The sequence below is a fragment of the Notolabrus celidotus genome, chromosome 10 (genome assembly GCF_009762535.1).
Source record: "Notolabrus celidotus isolate fNotCel1 chromosome 10, fNotCel1.pri, whole genome shotgun sequence".
In the NCBI taxonomy this organism is placed as follows: Eukaryota; Metazoa; Chordata; class Actinopteri; order Labriformes; family Labridae; genus Notolabrus; species Notolabrus celidotus.
In genome coordinates this window covers 30,087,903-30,111,259 of record NC_048281.1, presented here as the reverse complement: position 1 = coordinate 30,111,259, position 23,357 = coordinate 30,087,903, and the positions used below count along the sequence as shown (strand labels likewise).

Below are 23,357 nucleotides of genomic sequence, written 5' to 3'. Positions count from 1 at the left end.
GCAGACTGTCAAGTTTGGAGGTTTTCTTGGCAATCTGCCAAAAACTTGGAACATTTGCCCAAGGGACACAGGCAGTATATACTCTCAGATCTTGCTTTCACATCATGTGGTGGCAAATATCAGGCAGTGGTTTACATGTGGCTGTGGCTCACATAGGTGGCGGCTGCAGGTGTGTGAGGGCCCGTTCATGGCCGCTTGCGGCTTTAATTCCTTGTATTCTTCCTCATTTAAACTTGGCACTCATAATCAGGGGTTGAAAGCAAGTGGCAACCTCCGGCTGTGAGAATTGAAGCCAATGGGGAAGTGTTAAAAACTGCAGTTCATTGAGTGTCCGCTTGAGGCTGGCTCCGGAAGTACCAGAAACCACATACACACCAATTTAAAAAAAGCCGATCTTTACAGCAGAAATAAACATGTTTACAGCCTGGTACAAAAGACGAGTGTAGTCTGGGGGGTGAATTTTTTCATAACGCAGCAATTTTGAAGATATTAAGATTGCGAGTCAATGAGAGGCACAGCTGACTTGATTGACAGGTGGGAACACTGTAGCTGTTGGCGAGGAGGCTCAACGCCCGCCTCTTTACATCACACTCACTCGACAGCAGTTCAATCAGGAGAGACACAATTTGAAGATTAAGTGTTATATATTACAACTCAATGAATAATGAAACTTGTCAGAAATCTTTGGCGTAAGGACTCTATGGCAGCAGAAGAAATCCCCCCAGAGTCCAGACACTGGTGGTGGTGGTTGATGAATCCTAGGATTTGAAGACTTGCAGAGACCAGGTGGAGATGGGGAGGTGGAGGGGTGCAAGAAGGAACTAGCAGGAGAGAGACACATTTAAAAAGACAGCAGAAAGTTGATAGGCTGACGATAATGGCGTGCCACTGAGGATGACAGCCGCCGTTGATTAACCAATGAGAGCTCTGGAGCCTGCAGCTGGAAGAGGGTGAGCTATTGAACGAGGGAGAGGAGAGTTAAACAACTGCTGTGATTGCTTTAATAGTCTTCCTGTCTGAACCTTTGCTAGAGCTACATTCAGGTTGAGTTCAACATTTCCAATATGGCTGCCGCCGCCGATTGACCTCAAAACAGCGCTTCAGAAACAGATGGGTGACCTCACAGATACTACGTCCATTATTTATACAGTCTATGGTTGAAAGTAACTCATTACATTAACCCGTGTTACTATACATGAGTAGCTTGTGTTGAGTATTTTCTGTCTACATTCTCCATGAGTTAAGAACAATGAGAAAGAAAAGAAAGGATTCAAACTTTCCATCCTCTGTTTGACTGACAGCTGACTGGCTGCCATCTACCACCTGACACTCAAGTTGGAGAACATTCACACCTTCGTCCTTCCTGAGTCAACAACTCATCTGCCGATCAATGCTTTCGCAAAAACCGACACCTCTTTGTGAACTCCTGGACACGTCACTCAGTCTTCTCCTTCATCCTCCTCTCTCAGCTTTTCAGATTCCCTCCTCCTCCACCCTGCTCCTTCATTTGCATCCCCTCTCAGCTGTTTAGTAAACTAATCCTTCATGTAGCGTTTAATGCTCAGCCTCCGCTGATCCTGCAGAGCTTCAACCTCTCCCCTCTCCCCTCTGCTCCGTCCATCTTCATCCTGACAGGAGGAGGAGGACCACTTCACTTCATTACTGGTTTCTTATTACCAGCTCGGCCTTGAGCAAGACTAACTCACTTTGCATTTGTGTCCGTCAAAACAAGAGAGTCTCTCAATTACATGGTGTTAGAACATCCCTGCTCTTGACTAACTAACTGACTGTTTAATTAACTAACAGTTAGTACAAACTCTAACCTGCACAATGAATCCTAAAATAACACCACGATCCTCCCTGTGCAGGAAACATCAGTAGAGAAGCAGCAGTGCTGTTTCCATGCTGGAGTCGTTTCTTCCCATCACCAATCCTGCTTGTTTGCAGGAATCTCTAATGATAATGGTGGTCAGGTCTTTTATGTGAGACACTGCAGATAAGCACCTCGATCAATAAACCAACCCCGAGTCTAGATGGTGCTGACAGGATCTGAGCTTTATGGAGATAGACTTTCACCGAGATAATGATGCTAACTGCTGGATTAACAGACGACTCACTCACTAAGCCATCAGACGGAAAGATTACTGACACAGAGCTGCAGGAGAAATATGAGAGATCATTTAGACGTGTTTTATCTTGATATAATCTGTAAGTGATACCTCTGCCATGAGGATGCCATTTAACTTTCATTTTTACAAACGGTTTTGAAGCATTGAGAAATATCTTTGCCAGAATGTGACTCACATAAAGTAAGAACAGTGAACATAAAAGATAACATCTATAAAAGTCAATTTAAGTGACTCTCCACGTTCTTGACTAACCTTTAAAAACTGTACAAGAAGTGAACCTCATCATGAGGTGGGTTTACATGAGCACGTCTAATCTCTGGTGACTTGAGATCTCTTGAGACCGGCTCCTAATAACAATCTGCATGCTGCTGCATTAAAAACAAGACAATGACAGTTACTGATCCACACAACTGATGCTCCATCGCCTTTATTGTGTGGCGCTGCTATGATATCACATCAGCAGGCTACACCCTGAGTTGCATTGCTGTGATATCAGAATCAGAATCAGAATCAGAAATACTTCATTTATCCTGGGGAGGGAAATTCAGTCATTACAGAGCTCTTATAAACAGTATGTAAGAAAGTCAAAATATTAATAGAAGAAGGAATACAATAAGATATAGATATGAATGAAATAAAATAAATAAAATAAAATAAAGGTCAAATAAAATTGAATAATAAGAATAGTTCGAATTGAAATATTTGAAATACATTGGTAATGTGGATAGAGCTTGAACTAAGGCACACATACTGTATAGAATTGTACCGCTGCTATTAAATTGGAGTAGATCATGGTGCATTTTTTGGGGGGGGGTTTTAACAGTGGGTTTGGTTTTAATTATTATTATTTATTATTATTTAAATGTGTTTATTTTATGTATCTATTTATTCATTTATTTTTAAAATTTTGTTTTTTAGGACTTTTCTGACAGAATTTGACAAATGTGTTATACACTTGTAATTAACAGTGTCTTAAATAATAATAGTACAAACAAAAACAAACCAACAATACAATTATATATATATATGTATACATACATACATACTCATACAATAATCATAGTAATAACAACAATAATACAAAAAATAATAGTAATAACAACAATAACAACAATAATAATTAACAATGAAAAAAAAGAAGAAGGTGACAATAATGAAATAAAACAATAACTGAAGAGGAGATGGGTCTACTTGGTCAAACCTTATATGTGACAGTGAACGGGTTGTCTCATATTCGAACATCAGGGTTGTAGAAATAAGACAGGACATAGGTCAGGCCAAGAACCAAGCAGCACAAAGTAAGGCTTCATTGGGGAATAACAGAGAAGATAATTGTCTTAGCATGATCCAGGAAAGGGTCCCACATCTTATGAAACCTCTCAGAAGAGCCCCTTACTGTGTATCTGATCTTTTCTAGTTGCAGGTTGTTAAATACTTCCTTAATCCATAGAGTGTGGGAGGGCGGGGCTGATGATTTCCACTTCAATAAAATGAGCCGTGTCGCCAACAACGTACTGAAAGCTATCAAATCAGCTTGAAGTTTAGACAGAGGTAAAACAGAGACACCGAACAAAGCAGTGATGGCATTAGGTTCTATACGAATCCCTGTTATCCTGGTCAAGGTATCAAAGATTTCAGTCCATGTATCTGTTTATTTATATTAATATTATTTCATTTATATATTGTGTTTCATGTAAAAAAAAAAAAAAAAAGGGAGATATTTGTGTTTCACCCAAATGTGACAAGACTTAAGTAAAAATCAATAAAATACTAATTACAAAAAAGAATAGTTTGAATTGGCTATGTACAAAAGCACTGTGAATGGAGGATATATATACAAGGATGTTAAAGTGGCAGGGATATTGCACAGTGTGTTGCACGGTTATTGTACTGTACACTACCAAGGGTATGATCAGTGCCCTGAGCATGTAAACACCAGATCAGAACAGATCATACCCGTGTAAACAGAAGACAGAGTCCTCAATCAGAAAGATTTGAATCACATTAGGTAAAAGTGTTCATGCAAATCCACTGACTGAGAAGTTATCCTGCTGCTTTCTCTGCCATCATATTGGAAACACTTCACTGTGGCTTCTGCAGCATGATTTTGAAGTCATGCCCTGCATCCACCCAGACTCCTCCATCCCTTGCCCTTCATCCCCCTCATCCGACAGAGGAGACTTCACACTGTGAGGGATGTGTGAACAAGCAACTTCGTGTATTTTAGATGAAGAGCACCTGAGGCTTTAGACTGACTTACTGTTTTACTTATTTTGCAGCCTTTGGAGTTGCCCTCTGCTGGCTGTTAGAAGGAATGCATGTTTGAACTTCTGTTTCATGAAGATAAAGAAGACCCAGACGTTGCTGATTGGCTTTGGAGACCTTATCACTTAAGATTATGGATAACCATCTTAAAGAGTACATCATTGTACTTTTTTTCTGTGGCATATTTCTTCAAAGTCCTCCCCAAACATTTCAGATGAGTAACATTTTGCAGGATATCTCAAGCAGTCTTTGATTAGGAGAAAAACTCAGATACAGTTGAATGAAAACTGGATCATATTGCTTCAGTAGTTTGTGAAGTTTCTGAACTCAAGCTGACAAACTTTTCACAGCCATCCTCCGGCTTATGGGATTTGATTGTTGAATGAACGTTGAAGATGTTGATTGAAGTATCTGCTTCAAAGCTTGAACTTGCAGCAGTGTCAGCTACTTGTTGTGCAAATGAAAGGGTTTTTCTGTTTTGACTAGACGCAGCTGAAGTGTGCAGTGGAATTTGCATTGAATGTTAGCTTGGACTCCATCTCACCTCACTTCACTGCCTCCCGTTCCCTCTCTGTGCTCCCGCGGTCACAGTCTAACTCTCTGTTGTTACAGACTGTTGTTATTGCTCCTTCAGGGGGACTCACAACAGACAAACCAGTCGTCTGTATTTTATCGTACGCTGGTGGCGCATGACTTTGGGGCGGGCTGTCGAGCAAAGTGAAATATCACAGCAGCCGTCGTGTTCTGGGTTATGTTTGAGTCCAGACTTCACGCCGGTACACAGTGTGAGGACAACAGTCTGCTGCATTCTGCCACCTGCTGAGGGGGAAATACAGCATGTGTGACCACTGAAGCAAAAGCACACACCCAAAGATTCGCAGTATGAACACTAAGCTTTAGTTTGACTTACCCAACAATGCATAAAAATAAAGTTATAGCTGCACATGCATGTCTTTTTATTAGGATCAAACTTCTGTGTTTCCTACAAACTGCTGCTCATCAGGCTTTACAAGCTGCAGGAAAACAAAAGACACATGATTACATTTGTTCCTGCAGAAGCTCTCTCCTTGATTGAGTTACAAACTGCTTCACAAGAATATTGCAAATATAAAGACTGAAATTAAATTGTAAAAAATAATTCATGACATAAAAAAGCTGCCTGTAACTTCTGAGTATAGAGATATCAACATATCAAACAGGAAGTGTCTCAAAGGGCCAAAAATGAAGGCTAACATACAAAGTGTAATCCCTCCGTCTCATTTGGTGGACATAATAATTTCATGTTGTTCGACTTTCCGTCCTCTCCTCTCCTGATCTCACGGTGAGCTCTGTTAGCTCTGTCTGTCTCCTGCTGTGACCTCCAGCCGTGCTAACGTTAGCCTGCCTCTCACCCACACACACAGACTCAGACACCTGCTGAGTCACAGCACAGCGAGGTGGGAGGTGAACTAGAAAGGCTGTTTAAATGTTGTTTAACCACCACAGAGGTCTGCTGTTCATTCAAATATGTGTTTTCTGAAAGTTCTGGATAAAAATATTCATGCACATTCTCTGAAACCCCCCACACAGTTACAAGTTATATCCCTATAAAGTCAATATCACAGCTTCATTTGTTTTCCCAGCCTTGGCACTGTGTGTACAAGCTTCTTCTTGGGAATGATACATGTTGCTATTTCAAGGCAGGATATCCACGCCTCTGTTACACCTCATCTGCAGTGTGTAATGCATGAAATATTGGGGCGAAGTTATTCTACCTCTGACCATCCCTCGAAGGTAACAGAGGCAGAATGAGGGGAGGACGGTCGTGATGTGGAACAGCTGAGCCGGCAGGGCGGAGCAGCACTGTGTGTATGCATGTCTGAGTGTGTGTTTGTGTGTGGAAGTGGAGCCCCCGCTGTGTGTTTTCAAGTCGTGCCTCTCACCCTTCCGCAATGCAATGTGCAATCACACACTGGGACGCCAATATTACGTCAGTGTGGAGCTCTTTGTGTAAGCACGAGGGGGTGGAGTGATGGAGGGACTCCGTTCTGGCTCTGGTGCAGACATGCAATGTGTTAGAGGCTTCAGGAATGTCAGAAATTTGGCACAAATGTCCTTTTTGATGAATGAATGAACTACAATCCAAACCGGCCATGTTAAAGTTCACTTCTCAACTAAATGTTTCAAGCTTAAACTCAATAATTCATTCACTTTCATGCCTGAATTTCACCAAATGTATGAAATGATTAAATTGACAATTATAACCAAGAGTCTTTTCAATGAAACGTCACTTCACACGGTTTGTTTACTTAATAGTCTGCAACAGTTTTCATGACTAAAAGCTAATGAGGGAGAAAAGCTGTTAAGAAGTGGTGCCTCTTGGCTGGTCCGCCTTGAAACGTATCCAGCATGCTTTGGGCATGAAGGCAGTCACTTGCTTCTTCTAGGTTAGAGTTGGGTACAAACACCTCTCTCGACATTAGTCCCAGTAGTGTGTAGGATGCAGCTAATTTTTTTAAAAGGTATTAAAGCTAGGGTTGGTAGTCTCAGAAAACCAGCATGAATTTGAATGTAGCTTTTCCTCATGACTCCGTCTAACCCCTCCCCTCCTCCCTCGGAGCTCCTCCAAAACGACCCCCCCCGCTCACATGCACGAGCGCCGCTGATTCTCGACCATATGATGGTGACTGATTCAAAACCGGTCCTCACCAAAACATTATCATAGTGAAAGTTAAAAACACAAACAAATATGGCTGCTGTTAGTACTCACAACTATCATGCTAGTATTATCCAGTTGTACTGGTGACATGATATCAGGAGGTTTGTTAAACGTGTTCAGTGTAGATGCTCTTAATTCCTACAGTGTTGACAGTCAGTGAAGGCATCAGGAGAGGTGTAGAGTGTGTGAGTGGGAGAGAGGAGAGACAAGAGGAGAAGTTTTTCATTCATTCAAACATTGATTGTTGTTTTGTTGGTTGGCGTGATCACGGCTGACAGTGACCGGTTATTAAAACTCAACGTGTTCACGAATCGGCTCGTCATCACTACAGCGTCCGGACGGACGCTACAATACATATATATTTTCTGTAGGACTTACTGAACGTCATTAATTATTCTGCTTGTTGGTGAGAGCTTTTTAGACTCTGATCCGGACTACAGTCCTGAGCAAAGCCTCATCAGGTCAGAGGGGACAGGCCCGAGGACGAGCGAGAGGGGCAGTAAATAGAGTCAGGGGAAGTAGAGGCAGGAGACGGGGACTCGGAGGAGTACACGCCGGGGAAATGTACGCGCAGGAGGAGGGCAGAACGGCTGGACGGGATTTGATTGGTTTAAAATTTGGGGAGCCAAAAAACAGTGATTGGTTGGTGTTTTCCCAGGTTTACTCCGGCTGTAGATAGCAGCTTTTTTCCACTCTTTTTTAGGAACACATCATGTATTGATTACCATCAGGACATAAAGATTATTTTAACCAGTATGACAAAAAGTGTATCTAAATCTGATTACCAACCCCAGCTTTAAAAGTGCGTCGTATCCACCTCTACATTTTACATTCATTTTTCTAAGAGAGGAGAAACAGAGAGAGAAAAGAAGGGACTCCCTCCTCCCTCCTGATGCTATTGTTTTGTTATTAGGAGGTATCTATTCCATCAAAGTATGTATTGCTTTTAGATATATCTCCTGTCCTAGCCACAGTTTCACTATCCCTCTGTCAAACCCTGATGGATGTGAGCTGTAACCTGAGCGGTTGGCAGAGACGTACAATCCCCAGAGCGGTGATTGCATTGACAACGTGTCAGAGAGATGTTGATTCAGTCCTCAAACTTTTGAGGACTTTATATTCTGTCAAGTTGGACTTTCGATAATCTTTTACCCTGGCTTTAGATGTGAGTCAGTGTTCGGTTCATATTCCTGGTGTTGTCCTTGTGTATTCAATCCTAAAACTTTGTCACATCTTCAAACCCTCCCATTGTTTGCTGTGCTTGTTGTTGTTTTAAGATATGTGATGTGTGGATGCAGTACAGCTCTGAAATACATCACACTCCAGATCAGGGATGTCTTTTTATAACTCATACGACTGCATGTGAATGCATCCTTCTTGCAGAATTCAAATTAATCTGCAATTTCACTCAGTTTCATCTGACTTTGAACTTAAGATACAAACCCAGACACAGCACGATATCTTGTTTGATAGGATCTGTTATATTAGGGCTTCATATTCTGACATTTTGCTGCATCTTTCAACTCTCCATTATTAAGCTTTCAGTCCTTGTGGATCAAGATGCTTGCAGATGCAATGAACAGAGCAGAGATATGTTCAGTTCTTTGAATATGTTGTATTTATTAAGGCATGTTATTAAAAAGGTGATACTTGTGGACTTGAAGTGAGACTCTCTCTCTCTCTCTCTCTGAGTCACACATACACGCACACACACTCCACAGCTGGACCAGACAGACGGAGGCGTGAGTGTTGGTGTCTGTAGGGAGCAGTGAAGGTGTCAAAAAACCACGGAGCACATTATTATCACCTCTTCTACCACTGCCTAAGATCTGAAAGACGTTTAGTCTGGCACGCGCACACACACACACACACACACACACACACACACACATACACACATAGAGCAGTAATAAGGCTGCCCGGACAGTCTGAGAAACACTTCTACATAGTTTAGGAGGATGTGAAGCACCCATGAGGAGAGGATGGATGAAACGGGCTGGAACGGCAGGGAATGGACTCAGTGATTTAAACACTCGCCTGATATAAAAAAAAAAAAAAAAGGGTGAAGAAATGAAATAAATAAATGGGTCACTTCAGTCAGAGCTGATATCCAATTCCTCATTCCCTCTCTGAAAAGAAGCCTATCGGTTTCAGTGGGATTGTCAGAGCGAGGTTATTCTGTGAGCAAGAGGAGCGAGAAGCCTCCCTCTGTGCAAACTAAGTGGAGCTGAAGACGCAGAACTGAGCTCATTCAAAGTCTGAGAATCTGCTTTAAATCAACACATCTGGTCAGAAAAAAAGTGAGGGAAATAAAAAGTTCTGCAAAGTAGGAGCCGGACTCAGCATGGGAGAGAGAGGGGAGGGTCCAAGGGAAGCCAGCTGTCAATCATCCAGCACTCATGGGACGGGTGAGGAGAGGGGGGGCTGGGTTCTCAGTGACAGTCACTTGTCAAAGCTGTGGATGCTGCAGCCACAGCACTCTGCATCCCAGAATCCCACAGGGGGGGGAGGAGAGGAGAGAGGAGGGGAGATCGTGTGTGTTTACGTCACAGGTCATGTGACCCGAGCTTAGAATGACAACATTTGGCTTTTCTCATCGTGTGGCTGGAGATGCTGAAGTGTTGGAGGCAGAGTTTGGTTAGAGGAGCTGTGTTTGAAGACGAGGTGGGGGTCTTTGTTTTTCTTCATTATTCCTGGAGAGCTGAATAGGAGTCGTGTGTGTGTGTGTTTGTCTGTTTGTGTGTGTGATGCTCATTTCTGGAGCTTTTGTTTGAATTTTGGCCGCGTTGGCCTACATTACATTCATGTGTGCTGTGGAGTTATGCCTGGAATTTGTGTGGTTTATCTCTCTGCATACGTTATATCATGTTGTTTATTATGACATTATTGAAGTCCTCATTTCTAGAAGAACTCAACTCTGTTTCAGTCAATGTCTAGTTTTAGAGTGTAGGCATGTATTACTACTGTTGCATTTGATCTATATTTCTTATATATAATATTAATATCATACTATTTGGGTCAATGCATAATGCAGATTTGCACCAGATTTATTTCTTATACTAGAAACCGTTAGCTTTCAGGGGCAGCTACGTATTTATATATTGCATATTGCTAATGCATCATCTATCTCTTCATTTAGCAAATCACAATGCACATGATATCTTAATTTTAACGTCAGTTTTGCAGGGCGAGTTTCTTTTTTGAATCAAAATTCATTGTTTTTTTCTAGCTGAATAATTTTGGTTTCCTTAAATATAATTTTATCTGATATATTTTCCAACAAAAAACCTCTAATGTCATTATTTTGTTTATTATATAGCTCATCAGACAGGTGCACTTGCATAAGATATCACATATTCCTTATCTCCCCCTGTGGTGTCATTATGGATGAGCGCCACCAGTGTTCATTTCCTCTGCATGATATCACCGCTAATGAAACATCATCATAAATTTCATATGAAGGGGAAACTTAAGTCCATGTAAATCTGTGATGCTGCGTGTATAGATAATCCAGCATTAGTGACATTATTGAATAATAATGTTGCATAATTATCGGCGGGGCTGTTTTCTAGGCATGCACATGTTTGTGTGACTCCCTGTAATCTCTCTGCTGATGGAGAAACACTAATTATGTAATTGACACAACATCTAATTCAATCTGTAAAAGGAGGACACGGTTTGTTTTACAGTATCAGGATACATCTGATATTCCAGCCTGCAGTCTCTGTTGCTCTGTGTGTCTGCTTGTTAAGCCGAGTGAGCAGCAGCAGCAGCAGCAGCAGCAGCATTTTGCCGAGCGATTGTCTCCAGTTTGTTGTTATTTTTAGAAAAAGCAGCTCATTGATTCACGTCCCTTTTTGCTTCTTTTTTCCCTCTGGTAGCTCGCGGCCACGTCTGCTGGCTCGAAGAAACTCCAGACAGACTGCTGAACTGAGAGGAGAGACTGAGGAAGAGGAAGCCGGGCACCCTGGGATCTGAGCCGGTGTGACCTGTACGAGGAGAGGAGCAGCGCGGAGGCTTTGATTAAAATGGGGTAAGTTTAGAAGATCAGACTGCACGCTGCCGGCTGCTGCAGGAACTGCCGGCTGCAACACGAGGACTCGCTTTCAAAACCTGATCCCTGCAACATGAGGCTCACTGTTAGGCAACCTCTGCCCAGTCAGTGAGGAGGAGAGATGTGCCGATAGCAAAAACAGGCTCTGACTCACCAACAACACAGCCAGGCTCACATGCACTGACAGGATCTCACAGAAGCAGCAGAGTCTCATGGCATGAGATGTTAAATCGTTTATAGAATCTGTGAAAATCACAAACAAAATGTGCAGTTTGAAGACAGATAAGTTCTCAAAAGTGATTCAATGAAGTTTATTAAGACAAATTAAGAGAGAGAGCAGTGAGCAGTGGTTTTAGTTGTAATATAAGGTTCTTTTTTTCCTCTCAGAGCACTGTAGATTTGACAAAAACCTTGCTGTACCATTGATCCATGAACTTTTGGAAAGGTGCAGCGTGCAAGATCAGAGGATGTCCTGATGAAAGGAAGAATTAAGTATTCTTTAGGATCTTTTCATTAGTGTATGATCACCTGAAATAAAGAATTAAACTGAGCTATCTGTAAAGAGAGTAGATCTTATTAACAGAGATGACTGAAGATACATTTTTAGCTCAATTGAACCCCAACTTTCTCCTTTTGGATTGTGCAACAATGTGGCTCTCATACATCTCTGCATGGATACTCAGAGAGCTGCTTTCTGAAACAACTAACTTAATTCAAAAGTATTACATTCGTGTACATGTCCCCCTCTGGTAAGGACCACTGCTCTGCTAAATGTGTTGCATGTACACTACCAGTCAAAAGTGTGGAAACACCTTCTCATTCAAGGGTTTGTATTTATTGTGATTATTGTAAACACTGTAGATTAATACTGAAGGCATCAAAACTATGAAAGAACATATATGGAATTATTTAATGAACAAAAAAGTGTTAAACAAAGCAGAATATGTTTTATATTTTAGATTCTGTAAAGTAGCCCCCTTTTTCCTTCATGACCGCTTTGCACACTCTTGGTATTCTCTCAGTCTGCTTCATGAAGTGGTCTCCTGGAATGGTTTCTAATTAACATGAGCCTTGTCAAGAGTTCATTTGTAGAATGACTTGCCTTCTTAATGTGTTTGAGACCATCAGTTGTGTTGTTCAGAGGTAGGGTTAGCACACAATGGATAGCCCTATTTGACTACTGTTGTAATCCAGATTATGGCAAAACCAGATTATTCAATAGTTTTGATGTCTTCAGTGTTAATCTACAATGTTGAAAATAATTAAAGTAGATAAAAACCATTGAATGAGAAGGTGTGTCCAAACTTTTGACTGGTATTGTATATGAACTAATAGATTATAATCTTATCATGCTGGTTGTTTCTAAAGGGTGTATGAAACATGGACGTAGTCTCAGAGAAGCCCAAAGATGGCAGTCGTCACCATAGGCAGCTACAACATGCCCACTTGTTATTCAAATCAGCCTTATTATCCCCTTATTATGCCTCATTATGCATACATCTTACCTTAATATAATCAATGAGTGATATAAACTGGTTGTGCTGCTGCCTTAAGTGGTTTGTAGAAGGCCTGACGCCGCAAAACTGAATCAGTTTCAAATGACGGACGAGACTGTGGCGCTGTGCCTTTTTGGGAACCAACTCTTCCTTTATGCTAGCAGTCAAGATTTTGTTGTTGTGCATCTGTAGGAAGTAAACAGTGGGAGGACTGGAGTTACAAGAGCCTTAGGGAAGTGGCAGGGAGTTAATTGGAAAATCTAGATTAGCATTTTAAGAAATTGTTCTAAGCCACAAATATGAATAAATTGATTAAATTGATTTACCATCCAGCCCTGAGATAAGGACCAAAAACATTTAATGTACTGGGCTGTAAACATGTTTAGTTCTGCTGTAAATATATGTATTATTATATGGGACCTGATGGGGTTTCCTAACTTTTGGAGCCAGCTTTCAAATGGACACTCAAGGAATTGCGACTTCTTGCACTCCCACATTCGCTTCAGTTTCAATACCTGAGGTTGCAGCTCTGTTGTTTCCTTTTCCTTCTTTTTTTCTGTTTGGATAATTGCTCTTTATAACTAAAAAGTTTGGACCCTTCTAACTTAGACCCTCATGTGATAATTGAACCTCTCTTTCCAAAATCATGGTCTTTAATCTGCTGCTTTAAAATCCCCTTCACTTCTGGCTCAAGGCTCTGCAGATTTTTAAACCGGGCCGGCTGCGAGGATTTGTTCCCCTTCAGTCACAAGAGCATCATTAAGGTCGACACTGGGGGCTGTGCATTAGGACCTGAGCTCCCAGTCAGGAGAGCAGCTCCTCCACTAAGATGTTGAATGGAGTTTAGGTCAGTGATTGGTGGAGGCCAGTCAAGTTCTTCCTCACTAAGGCATTTCTTTTGGAGCAAAGTATCAGCATTGTGATGTTAAAAACTTAAAAGAGGAGACAGAATAAAGTCCAGAGACCAGATAATCTTTGAATGCTAAAGAAGATATTGAAGGTAAAGTCTCAACCCTGAAAACAGTCAAGATCTACACACTTTAAAATGTGAGGACTTCACTATGATACACAAACTGACTTGAGCACACAGAGGTTTGTAAGAGTCTTTAATATTGCAGGGACCGGCAGTGAATCCGATCACATCAATGATTTACATTCTCATTTTGAGGCTATCCTCTTCACACTCTTTGCCATCATATCTGGACGAACCAGCCTCCGTGCATGCTGGGACATGGTGGCTGATTTACTGTCCTGCTGGTAGGGATGAGTTATCCCTCAGTCAGCTCCAGTGACAGAGAGAGCGGAGAGAGTGCGGCCCTCCAGAGAGCCTTTATTCTGGCAGTAATTCAACCAGAGAAAGGCAGAGAGAGAGAGAGAGCGAGGTAGAGGGAGAGGGAGAGGCACAGGCCTGCTGCGCTGCATGCTGCCTGCTATTCAGACACACGCTCAAGCTAATTAAACCCAAATTCCACATATCAGCATTTTTTATCCAATAAAACTATGCACACATGCACTCATCTTGTTTCTGCCAGAGAGGATAACAAGAGAATCTGTAAGGGAATGCAGAGGCCAAGTGTTCTGGCATTCTCAAATACAGTCAGTCCACAGAAACTGAAAAGATGAAAGAAACTGACAGATATTTCAGGAGGCCGATATCAGGCGATACAAGAGGATGAATCCTAATGACTTTGTTGAATGACATTTCTCATTTGACCGATCTAATGGTATTAATTAAACCTTATATACAGTATACGAACCAATTACGTTATATAACCATATATTGGTGATCATTTGACTTGACATTTAGTACTATCATTACATCAAAGTTTAAATTCAGCCATTATTTTAGTTTATGACAGAAACTTGCAACACATATAACATCTTCATTAGCATGTACTGCATGAAGTGTTCAGGTGTTGCAGAAGCTAGCATGCTCACTATCAGACTGGTACTGGGATTACTGTGAGCATTTTAGCAAGGGATAGACCGATTATCAGCATTTTGACGCATATCAGCATCAGCCTTTTTTAAAAATCCGACAGCCGATGAGAACAATTTCAAACGGGGTTATTTTGGCTCTGATGCAGCCGCACCACAAGGTAACTCCAAATAGAGCGAACACCTAAACAGAAGTGAGTGCTCGGGTCGGAATCTTTCAAAATTCGCTAAATCACGTGGCAGAAATGACACCGTCTGCAGAAACCGTAGCGTAGGTTGCGTTTAATTTCTCCCTGCAGTTTCTCATTGCAGGAGACGAGCTGAGCAGCATCCGTTGTGGCCCCTACAGTTACTAGTGATTTAAAACCAGGGGTGCATCTTGCTCGGCTGGAAGTGAAGCTTTCAGCAGTGTGTCTGCCCCCTGCTGGCTGGCTGCAGTATAGGTCAAAAATCTGTCTCCCCCATTCATTTGAATGGGGGAGCAGTCAAACTTTAAAAAATAAATACACGTCATACGAATGTTTCTCTCATCCGTATGCTGTGGTGATATGTAGTTAGTATTTGACTGTTTTGTGTCCAAGGCCTCTTTTTCCTGAAAAGTTTCTTTTTCGTTAGTTATTAGAGTTTAAAAAACGGGGTTTTACTTCCTGGTTTCCTTTTATTCACAGCCGCCGTGGAGGGAAACTTCAAAGGACACACAGCGTCTTGTGACGCTATGCTGTACTGTAGGGCGGAGCTTGTTACAGTGGCTTCAGAGGCTCTGGCTGCACAATGGCAGCGCCCAGGAGAGGGATTTTTTGGCTTCAGAAACGTACAACGGGAAGAGGCGGAGCAACGCTGTCCATTTTTATTTACAATCTATGTTTAAAACTCATACAACCCCAATTCAAAAACACTGAAGTACCCCCATAAAATAAAGATAAGTGAAAGATTAACATTTCAGTTATATTGGAATTTTGGAAAACTTTATTTACTGTAGAAAACTTTAGGGAGCTATTTGTTTGTTTAAGTTTTCATTGAACTTTATAAGACATGCTGCTGAGCCTGAGAGCTCCCTGCACTTTGTGTTAGAATTTTAAAACAAAGATGTCTTTTGTCTAAGATAAAAAAAAACTTTAACATGTTGCAAATCTGAAAAGCTGTTTAATAAACATAAGCTTAAAGGCATTTAAATAAGTTAAGTGTTGGAGCTTGTATTTTTAAAAATTTTGACGCCAATATTTTTTTTCCTTTTACTGCAAATGAATATCGGCTCCAAATATCGGTTATCGGCCTCCGTGACTACTAATAATCGGTATCGGCCCCGAAAAAAACATATCGGTCCATCTCTAATTTTAGCATAAAGGTGTGACTATTTCTGTGATAGGTTGGCGACCTGTCCAGGGTGTACCCTGCCTTCCGCCCGAAGCCAGCTGGGATAGGCTCCAGCCCCCCGTGACCCCTACCGGGATAAGCGGTCAAGATAATGGATGGATGGAAGGTGTGACTATTTAACTCAAAACCTCATGATGAGTTCATTATCTCGGTCTGCTCCTGTGATGTGTTGATAGAGGAAAGTATTTCCTCTGTCCTTGGAGGCTGTGATGTTTCCTGGAATGAATTTCATTGAAGTCCCCTGAGCTCCAGTCCTCTGTCTCGAAAGGAGTCACTTCAGATCAGCTGATTAATATCCTTGCTTTTTGTTTTTGAGCGTTTCATTTCATAAACAGCTAACAAATGGAATTTGATTAAGCCGCCTGTGCTTGTTATGTTGGACGTTACTGATTAACTCTGATCGCAGCCTTGCTTACCTCCAAGCATGCGAGGACTGGAGATTTATCTATTACAGCAAAGCTGCAGAGAAGTGCGGCGGCCTGTTCGTGCTGTGGCATTAGGAAGCATTTGAGCCTAGAGATGATTTGGGTTTTATTATTCACATAATGCATCAGGGATGAGCCCTCTGAGTCGCTGTTTCATAATCATAATCACAGCTGTAACCCCGTGCGGCTGACTGCAATGTAGACAGAACATGTGAAACGGATGATGGGCGGTAGACATGCTGTTTGTACTCATTACAGAGAGAGAGAGAAGGAGCTGTGGTTCAACCGGCACCGTCTTCCCAGCTCTCTCTGCTCTGGGCTAATCTACGACTGCTGTCTGATTAGTCAGAGGGAACGAGCGGAGCGGGCCGCCAGCGGACAGCCGAGCAGTTATCTTCATTTCTGTCCCCTCGGCTTACAGCTCTCTATCAGCGTCACACTCATTTCCTCTCTCTCTGTCTCATCTTTGTCTCTTCCACCAGCTCTCTCCTCTTACTTTCTGCCTCCTGCACTGTCTGTCTCTCTGTATCCTTCTCTCAATCTCATGTTTTAATAGCCTGACAAGCAGGGCAATAATCCCTCTATTATTATTCTTGCTGCAGAGAAAGAAAAAAAGGGAAAAGCCTGAGGGGGTAGACAGGGAGCCATTTATATAAAATGAATGTGATTATTCTGGTGAAGGAACCACGCTCCAGAGGCACTGTCTCTGCATTCAGAGCCGTGGTTATCCAATATACCAATATGTGTGTGGACCGAGCTGTTGTCCCCACACAGCTGAAGACCTCGAACAAATCTCTGTCACATGGCCCACGCCAGTGACAGAGTCTGAACTGTGGGCTCAGTGATATAAGAGCTGAGCTGTACCATCAGGCACAGAGTGTTTACTCTGATTACAGAGAAGGCAATTCAAAATCAATTTCCCTCAGAATGTGTTAACATGAATATTATCCATGTTTGTGTGTTGAACAATATTACAGATGTTCTCTGAATGAAATCATCAAATTTAGCATCCATTATCTTTCTGCAGAATAAACTTGTGACTCGTCATCCAGTCATTTTTGAAACCATTAGTTAGAAAACTGTATTCTGTGAAACAATGACATGAGATGATAACATCTTCATAATATGATTCCATTAGAATTCATTTTGAATCATTCTCCGGCTTTAGATAGCAGAATTTATTCGATTTCTTCCCCATTTTAGGAAACAGATCAGTTTAAGATTTAGGAGTTTCCAAGGTCACCAAATGTGAATCATATCTGCTGTATATTTATGTGCATAGTATAAAAGTTCAGATCTCAGGAGCTGTGGAATTCATTATAAAGGACATGAAATCACTTTATGCCAGAAACATCCTGAAATATTGACTTCCCTCTGTAGTCACAAAAATCTGACCAGGGTCAAAGACTGCAAATCAGCCATCTGACTCAGTCGCCCTTTAATAAGATGTAACAATGCCAACATGTATCGCCCCTGACAAATAAACTGAGAGAGTAAATATTCATTTTCATAATATAGAATATGTAATGTAAAAACGCAGCTCCCTGGAAAGCAGAGGAAATCAAGCTGCAACCTGCCTGAGCATTAGCTACATTTTTGCAAGCTGCAGAACTGAAGGTAATGCCGAAATGCAAAAAAAATGCAGTTAAAATTGAACATTTCATATAAAAGACATTTGCCCAGTGCAGTATCAAAGGTCCTATTTGATCCTAAGCTGTTAACAACATGTCCTCCTCATCTTTGAAGCAAGGTTTTGAACCCAGTTGCAAAAAAAAAATCATCACAAATTCAGCCTCTGGAGGATCTGCAGCCTCTCAGTTTCTCACTTCATTGTCCATGCAATGATCTGAGTGGGCGGGATGCTATGATAACGAGCCTCTGTGCTGATTGGCTGCCTGACAGTTGACTGAGGGAGAGGGTGCAGACCAATGCAGAGCAGAAGTTTGTATAAAACTCAAGCCTACCGACCAATCAGTTAGCTTGATCTTAAAGTTCTGCAAACTGATCATGCGGGGAGAAGGAAGAAGCACTGGTAGGACCAACTTGTATGATTTTACATATGAGAAGTATTAATCAGCATTATGATGGGGCACTGGTGGCCTACAGGTCTAAGGGCCCACACACAGAGGCTATGTCTTTATTGCAGAGGTTGCCAGTTTGACTCCCAGCCGCGACCAATCGCTGCATGTCTCCCCGCAGCTGTCCTATCAATAAAGGCTAGAAATGCCCAAAAATATAACCTAAAAAATAAATAAATAAATAAAATCAGCATTATGATGAGCCTTGAGCTGTTGCACTTATTAATTGTAAAAACCCTTACAGTCGAGACTGCAGCTGTAATATTACCTCTAACACTGTCTCACACTCAACAAGAACACATCTGAGCAAAAGTTTAGTTTCAGGGATTTAAAGCTAGGGTTGGTAGTCTCGGAAAACTAGCATGAATTTGAATGTAGCTTTTCCTCATGACTCCGTCTAACCCCTCCCCTCCTCCCTCGGAGCTCCTCCAAAACGACGCCCCCCCGCTCACATGCACGAGCGCCGCTGATTCTCGACCATATGATCGTGACTGATTCAAAACCGGTCCTCACCAAAACATTATCATAGTGAAAGTTAAAAACACAAACCAACATGGCTGCTGTTAGTACTCACAACTGTCATGCTAGCATTATCCAGTTGTACCGGTGACACGATATCAGGAGAAAAGTTATAACACATATATAATACTGTAACAGCTCTACTGTTTGTTAAACGTGTTCAGTGTAGATGTTCTTAATTCCTACAGTGTTGACGGTCAGTGAAGGCATCAGGAGAGGTGTAGAGTGTGCGAGCTGGAGAGAGGAGAGAGGAGAGACAAGAGGAGAAGTTTTTCATTCATTCAAACATTGATTGTTGTTTTGTTGGTTGGCGTGATCACGGCCGACAGTGACCGGTTATTAAAACTCAACGTGTTCACGAATCGGCTCGTCATCCCTACAGCGTCCGGACGGACGCTACAATAAATATATATTTTCTGTAGGACTTACTGAACGTCATTAATTATTCTGCTTGTTGGTGAGAGCTTTTTAGACTCTGATCCGGACTACAGTCCTGAGTAAAGCACCTCATCAGGTCAGAGGGGACAGGCCCAAGGACGAGCGAGAGGGGCAGTCAGTAGAGTCAGGGGAAGTAGAGGCAGGAGACGTGGACTCAGAGGAGTGCACGCCGGGGAAATGTACGCGCAGGAGGAGGGCAGAACGGCTGGACGGGATTTGATTGGTTTAAAATTTGGGGAGCCAAAAAACGGTGATTGGTTGGTGTTTTCCCAGGTTTACTCCGGCTGTAGATAGCAGTTTTTTTTCACTCTTTTTTAGGAACACATCATGTAATGATTGCCATCAGGACATAAAGATCATTGTAACCAGTATGACAAAAAGTGTATCTAAATCTGATTACCAACCCCAGCTTTAACAGGAAATATTAAAATGCCCATTTTCAGAAATATCAAACACAGAAGCATGGTTCAAAAAGTGTTTAGGTCTCTGTTATCTCATATTTGTATTTGAATCAATTGTACAGGGGATAAATATTTTGATAACTCATCCATTGTGAATATACAAATTTAGGGGAGTGGCTAATTTCACTGACAGGTCAAATGGTTGCTGTTTAGCAGGCACCACAGATATGACTTTACCTTCATCTCTCCATCTCTTTCTACATGAGCGAGTAGTCAGTGAGAGTCGGTATTTCCAATATGGCAACCGCCCCGAGGCATCTCTTGAAGGCCAGCGGGTGCTTCACTTAGACTTCTTCCATGTTTCATATCCTCTATGATTCTAGCTCATTGTTTTCATGTTTGCACTACATCTTCACTGTTTTCTTTAAAGTCAAAGCTCTATTTCAGGCTTTAGTAGGCAGCTGAGTAAACACCCTTAAGACTCTGTTAAAGAGGAGCTGGGAAACACTGCAAAGCATTTCTCAGCTACCCTTGAGAGCTGCAGGAGACCAGAAACAACAAAAAGAGAGTGGATTTTGACTTTTATTAATGAATGTGGCTCCATAAAAGAGATCAGCTGTGTGACATGTTACTTGTAGTGAAGTAGTTTGGTCTTTAAAGGGTTAAAATCAAGATTCAACAGGTTAAAATGTGAACACTGATCATGATATGGATGCAGGCGGGATTACAGCAAATGTGATTTTCTGCACATACTGATACTATCAACACAAAGAGAGCACTACAGGGACTTTGTGGAAAGCATGTTCAGTTGTTGTCCACATGAACGTGTGTGTCAGCTTTTTATCTCTGATCATATCTTCACACACTATCTCTCCATCCCTGCAGGCTGCACATCTTCATCCCAGCTGACTGCGTGTCTGAGGGTTGCTCGCTCAGCCCGCAGCCATGCCAGACGTAAAGCCTCCTCCACCATGTGACTACCCCTGCACCTCCTCTGCTGCAGCCTCCGCCGGCTCTCAGCTTGACCTCCTCATCAACATGGAGCCCTGCATCGCCAACCTCCCCCTGTCCCCCGACCCCTTGAACTCATTCCCCCGACACAGACCCGGCGTCTCTCACTACACGGGTGTCCAGGGGCCTCCCTTCCCACTCATGGCCCGGTGTAACAGCAGCACCCTGCTCACAAACCTGGGCCTGAGGTACTGCTCCAGCAGGCAGGGTCCTCTTGGGGCGGGGCCAGGCCAGGGTCTGGTTCCAGGCTTCTGTGGCCACACTGGCAGTAACGGCAGCAGACCTTACAGGAGTATGGAGAACCTGAACTGGAACAATGTAGCAGATTCTGGCCTCTATGGATTAAGTGCTGCCCCCTATAGGAGCATGGACAGTGAGTTTATTTTACGCTACACCTCCACTAGCCACTGGTGTGGGGGGTCTCCAGATGGATCTATAGTGGGAGCACATGGACTGGTACCCAGCCCAGATAATCTAGCATATTACCCTAGACATGGACTACCCAGGAAGGACTTACCGCTCTTCCCTCAGTTGCTGTTTCCTGGTGGTGTCGACGAATGGGATGCGAGGAAAGGCCTGAGGGAGAAACTCCGCCTCCAGAGTGCGAGGTCTTCAGGTGAGCCTCTGAAGCCCCTCCCTTTACGGCCTCAAATGTCTCCAGGGGCTGCCCCCTTTGAACGGGAGGGTGTGAATCATGTAATTCAAACAACTCCTGGGTCCAGGCCGATGTGCACGATGCGCATCACAAACCCAGAAGACATCAAACAGGAAGTTCTGAGGCGCTTGCAGCTCCGACGGCAGAACAGCAGCCCCAACCTGGCTCTCCAAAGCTCCCCATCTAGCCCCAAGGTGGTGAAGACATCTTACACCACAGACAACATTGCAGGCAGCAGGAGTGCCTCAGACTCTGCATCCGAGCGCTGCAGACCTCCTGTGGGACGCCTTCATATTCCAACATTTGAGGAGTTTAAGAGGATGAGGCAGAAGGAGGGAGAACAAGGCAAGGAGTCCACAAGGAATTCTGTGGTTTCAGGAAGATCTGAGGCCGACAGTAGAATACCTCCTTCTGATCAGACTTTCCTTCAGCAGAGCTCCCCTGGAAGAAACTGGGAAGACTCAGAGAAGGTGGAGGGAGAAATGTGCAAAGCTGAAAGGACAGGACACAATGCTGAAACCCTGCAGACCTCCTCAGAAACACTTCCATGTAACATCAGTGCAGCTCCTATCTCCACCTATGTTACCACCACGTACTCTCCCATCCGCACAGTCCCCACTCCACGTCTACCCCTGCAACCCCTGGCCAGCTCAGGCCAGGAGAAAGCCCCCCCTGCTGCATTGGGAGAGGATGGAAGCACCCGGCGTAGGAGGAGCAGTCTGGAACCAGCTGGATCGGTTCCCTTCCCGCCCTGCAGGGAGAACTTTGAGCGGCCCTCCAGCTGCTGCCCGGCGCTCCTTTTGGAGGGGACGGACCTGTCCAGCTACGGAGCCAAGATCTATAAGATGAAGGATGGCCTCATTGGCTCTGCACTGGACCTCATCAAGAAGAGGTACGTTTATCTCAAGCAATGTTGTGGCGTGAAAGTGTTTTGTTGTGTTACATGTGTGACCTTTGTGAAGATTTTGCATAAAAATGTAGAATCTGTAGGCATGAGACCAGATTTTAGTATCAAACTGGATCCAGCTTTGTTTATACAACCAACTAGTAAGGTCTGCAGGCATTTAGAGAGTATTGAGAGAGCACCTTGTCTCTTAAAAATCAGTAGCAGTGGTTCCTCCTGATGCTTTTTGACAGCCTGATGTCATTCAGGTCCCCTGTCTTCTCTGTGCTGCTTTGGTGATCAATATGATCACCTGTCTGAATTTATCTCTACATCCAAACAGTGATCAAAAAAAGAGATCAAGAATAAGAAGACAAGCCCACATTCATCTTCACGCTTGACCCACTGGTCTTCATCAGGTGTTTTAAGATAAACCACGCCTGCATTTGTGCACATCAACAGGCTAACATCAGAATCAGAAATACTTTATTTATCCCAGGGGGGGGGGATTCAGTCATTACAGTTGCTCTTATACATAATAAGTTATACAAATACAATAATCAGCTATGTAGAAAATACATGGTTGAAGTCCCTGGAGATCAGGAAGAGGGCACTCTGGTGGTCTTGTCTGGAGTCTGGCTATGGCAGTGTTGAGAACGTTGGACGCCGTAGTCGGGTCCAATGTGACATGAGAGATCTCCCTGTGCAGATAATTTGGTCGGAGGCCCACAGCGCTCTCTGTGCTATCCTGGTCCGCCTGGACAGTCTGGAAGCCGTCAATGGAGACGTTGTGGTCGTGAATATCCTGATGCAGCCATGTTTCCATGAAGCACACCATGCTACATACCTGAAACTCCGTCTGACTCCTGGCTAGTCCTGTTAGCTCGTCCATCTTATCATTTTTTAAATCTACTTTATTAATAATAATAATAATAATACCTAAGTTTTATATAACGCTTTTACAAGAACTCAAAGACGCTTTACAAGAGAGAC

At 42.9% G+C, this 23,357-nt stretch overlaps 1 protein-coding gene across 3 annotated transcripts in view; it reads left to right on the top strand.

Annotated features, from left to right (window-relative positions):
- Window positions 1–23,357, top strand: part of si:dkey-91i10.2 (uncharacterized protein LOC555224 homolog) — a 105,382-nt gene that overhangs the window by 53,219 nt on the left and 28,806 nt on the right. For all 3 annotated transcript variants that reach the window (XM_034693178.1, XM_034693180.1, XM_034693179.1), the window contains 2 exons: window positions 10,974–11,125; window positions 20,701–22,373. In XM_034693178.1, coding sequence (XP_034549069.1) covers window positions 20,761–22,373 — 1,613 coding nt within the window. In that variant the 5' untranslated portion in view covers window positions 10,974–11,125; window positions 20,701–20,760. The remainder of the gene's footprint in view (window positions 1–10,973; window positions 11,126–20,700; window positions 22,374–23,357) is intronic.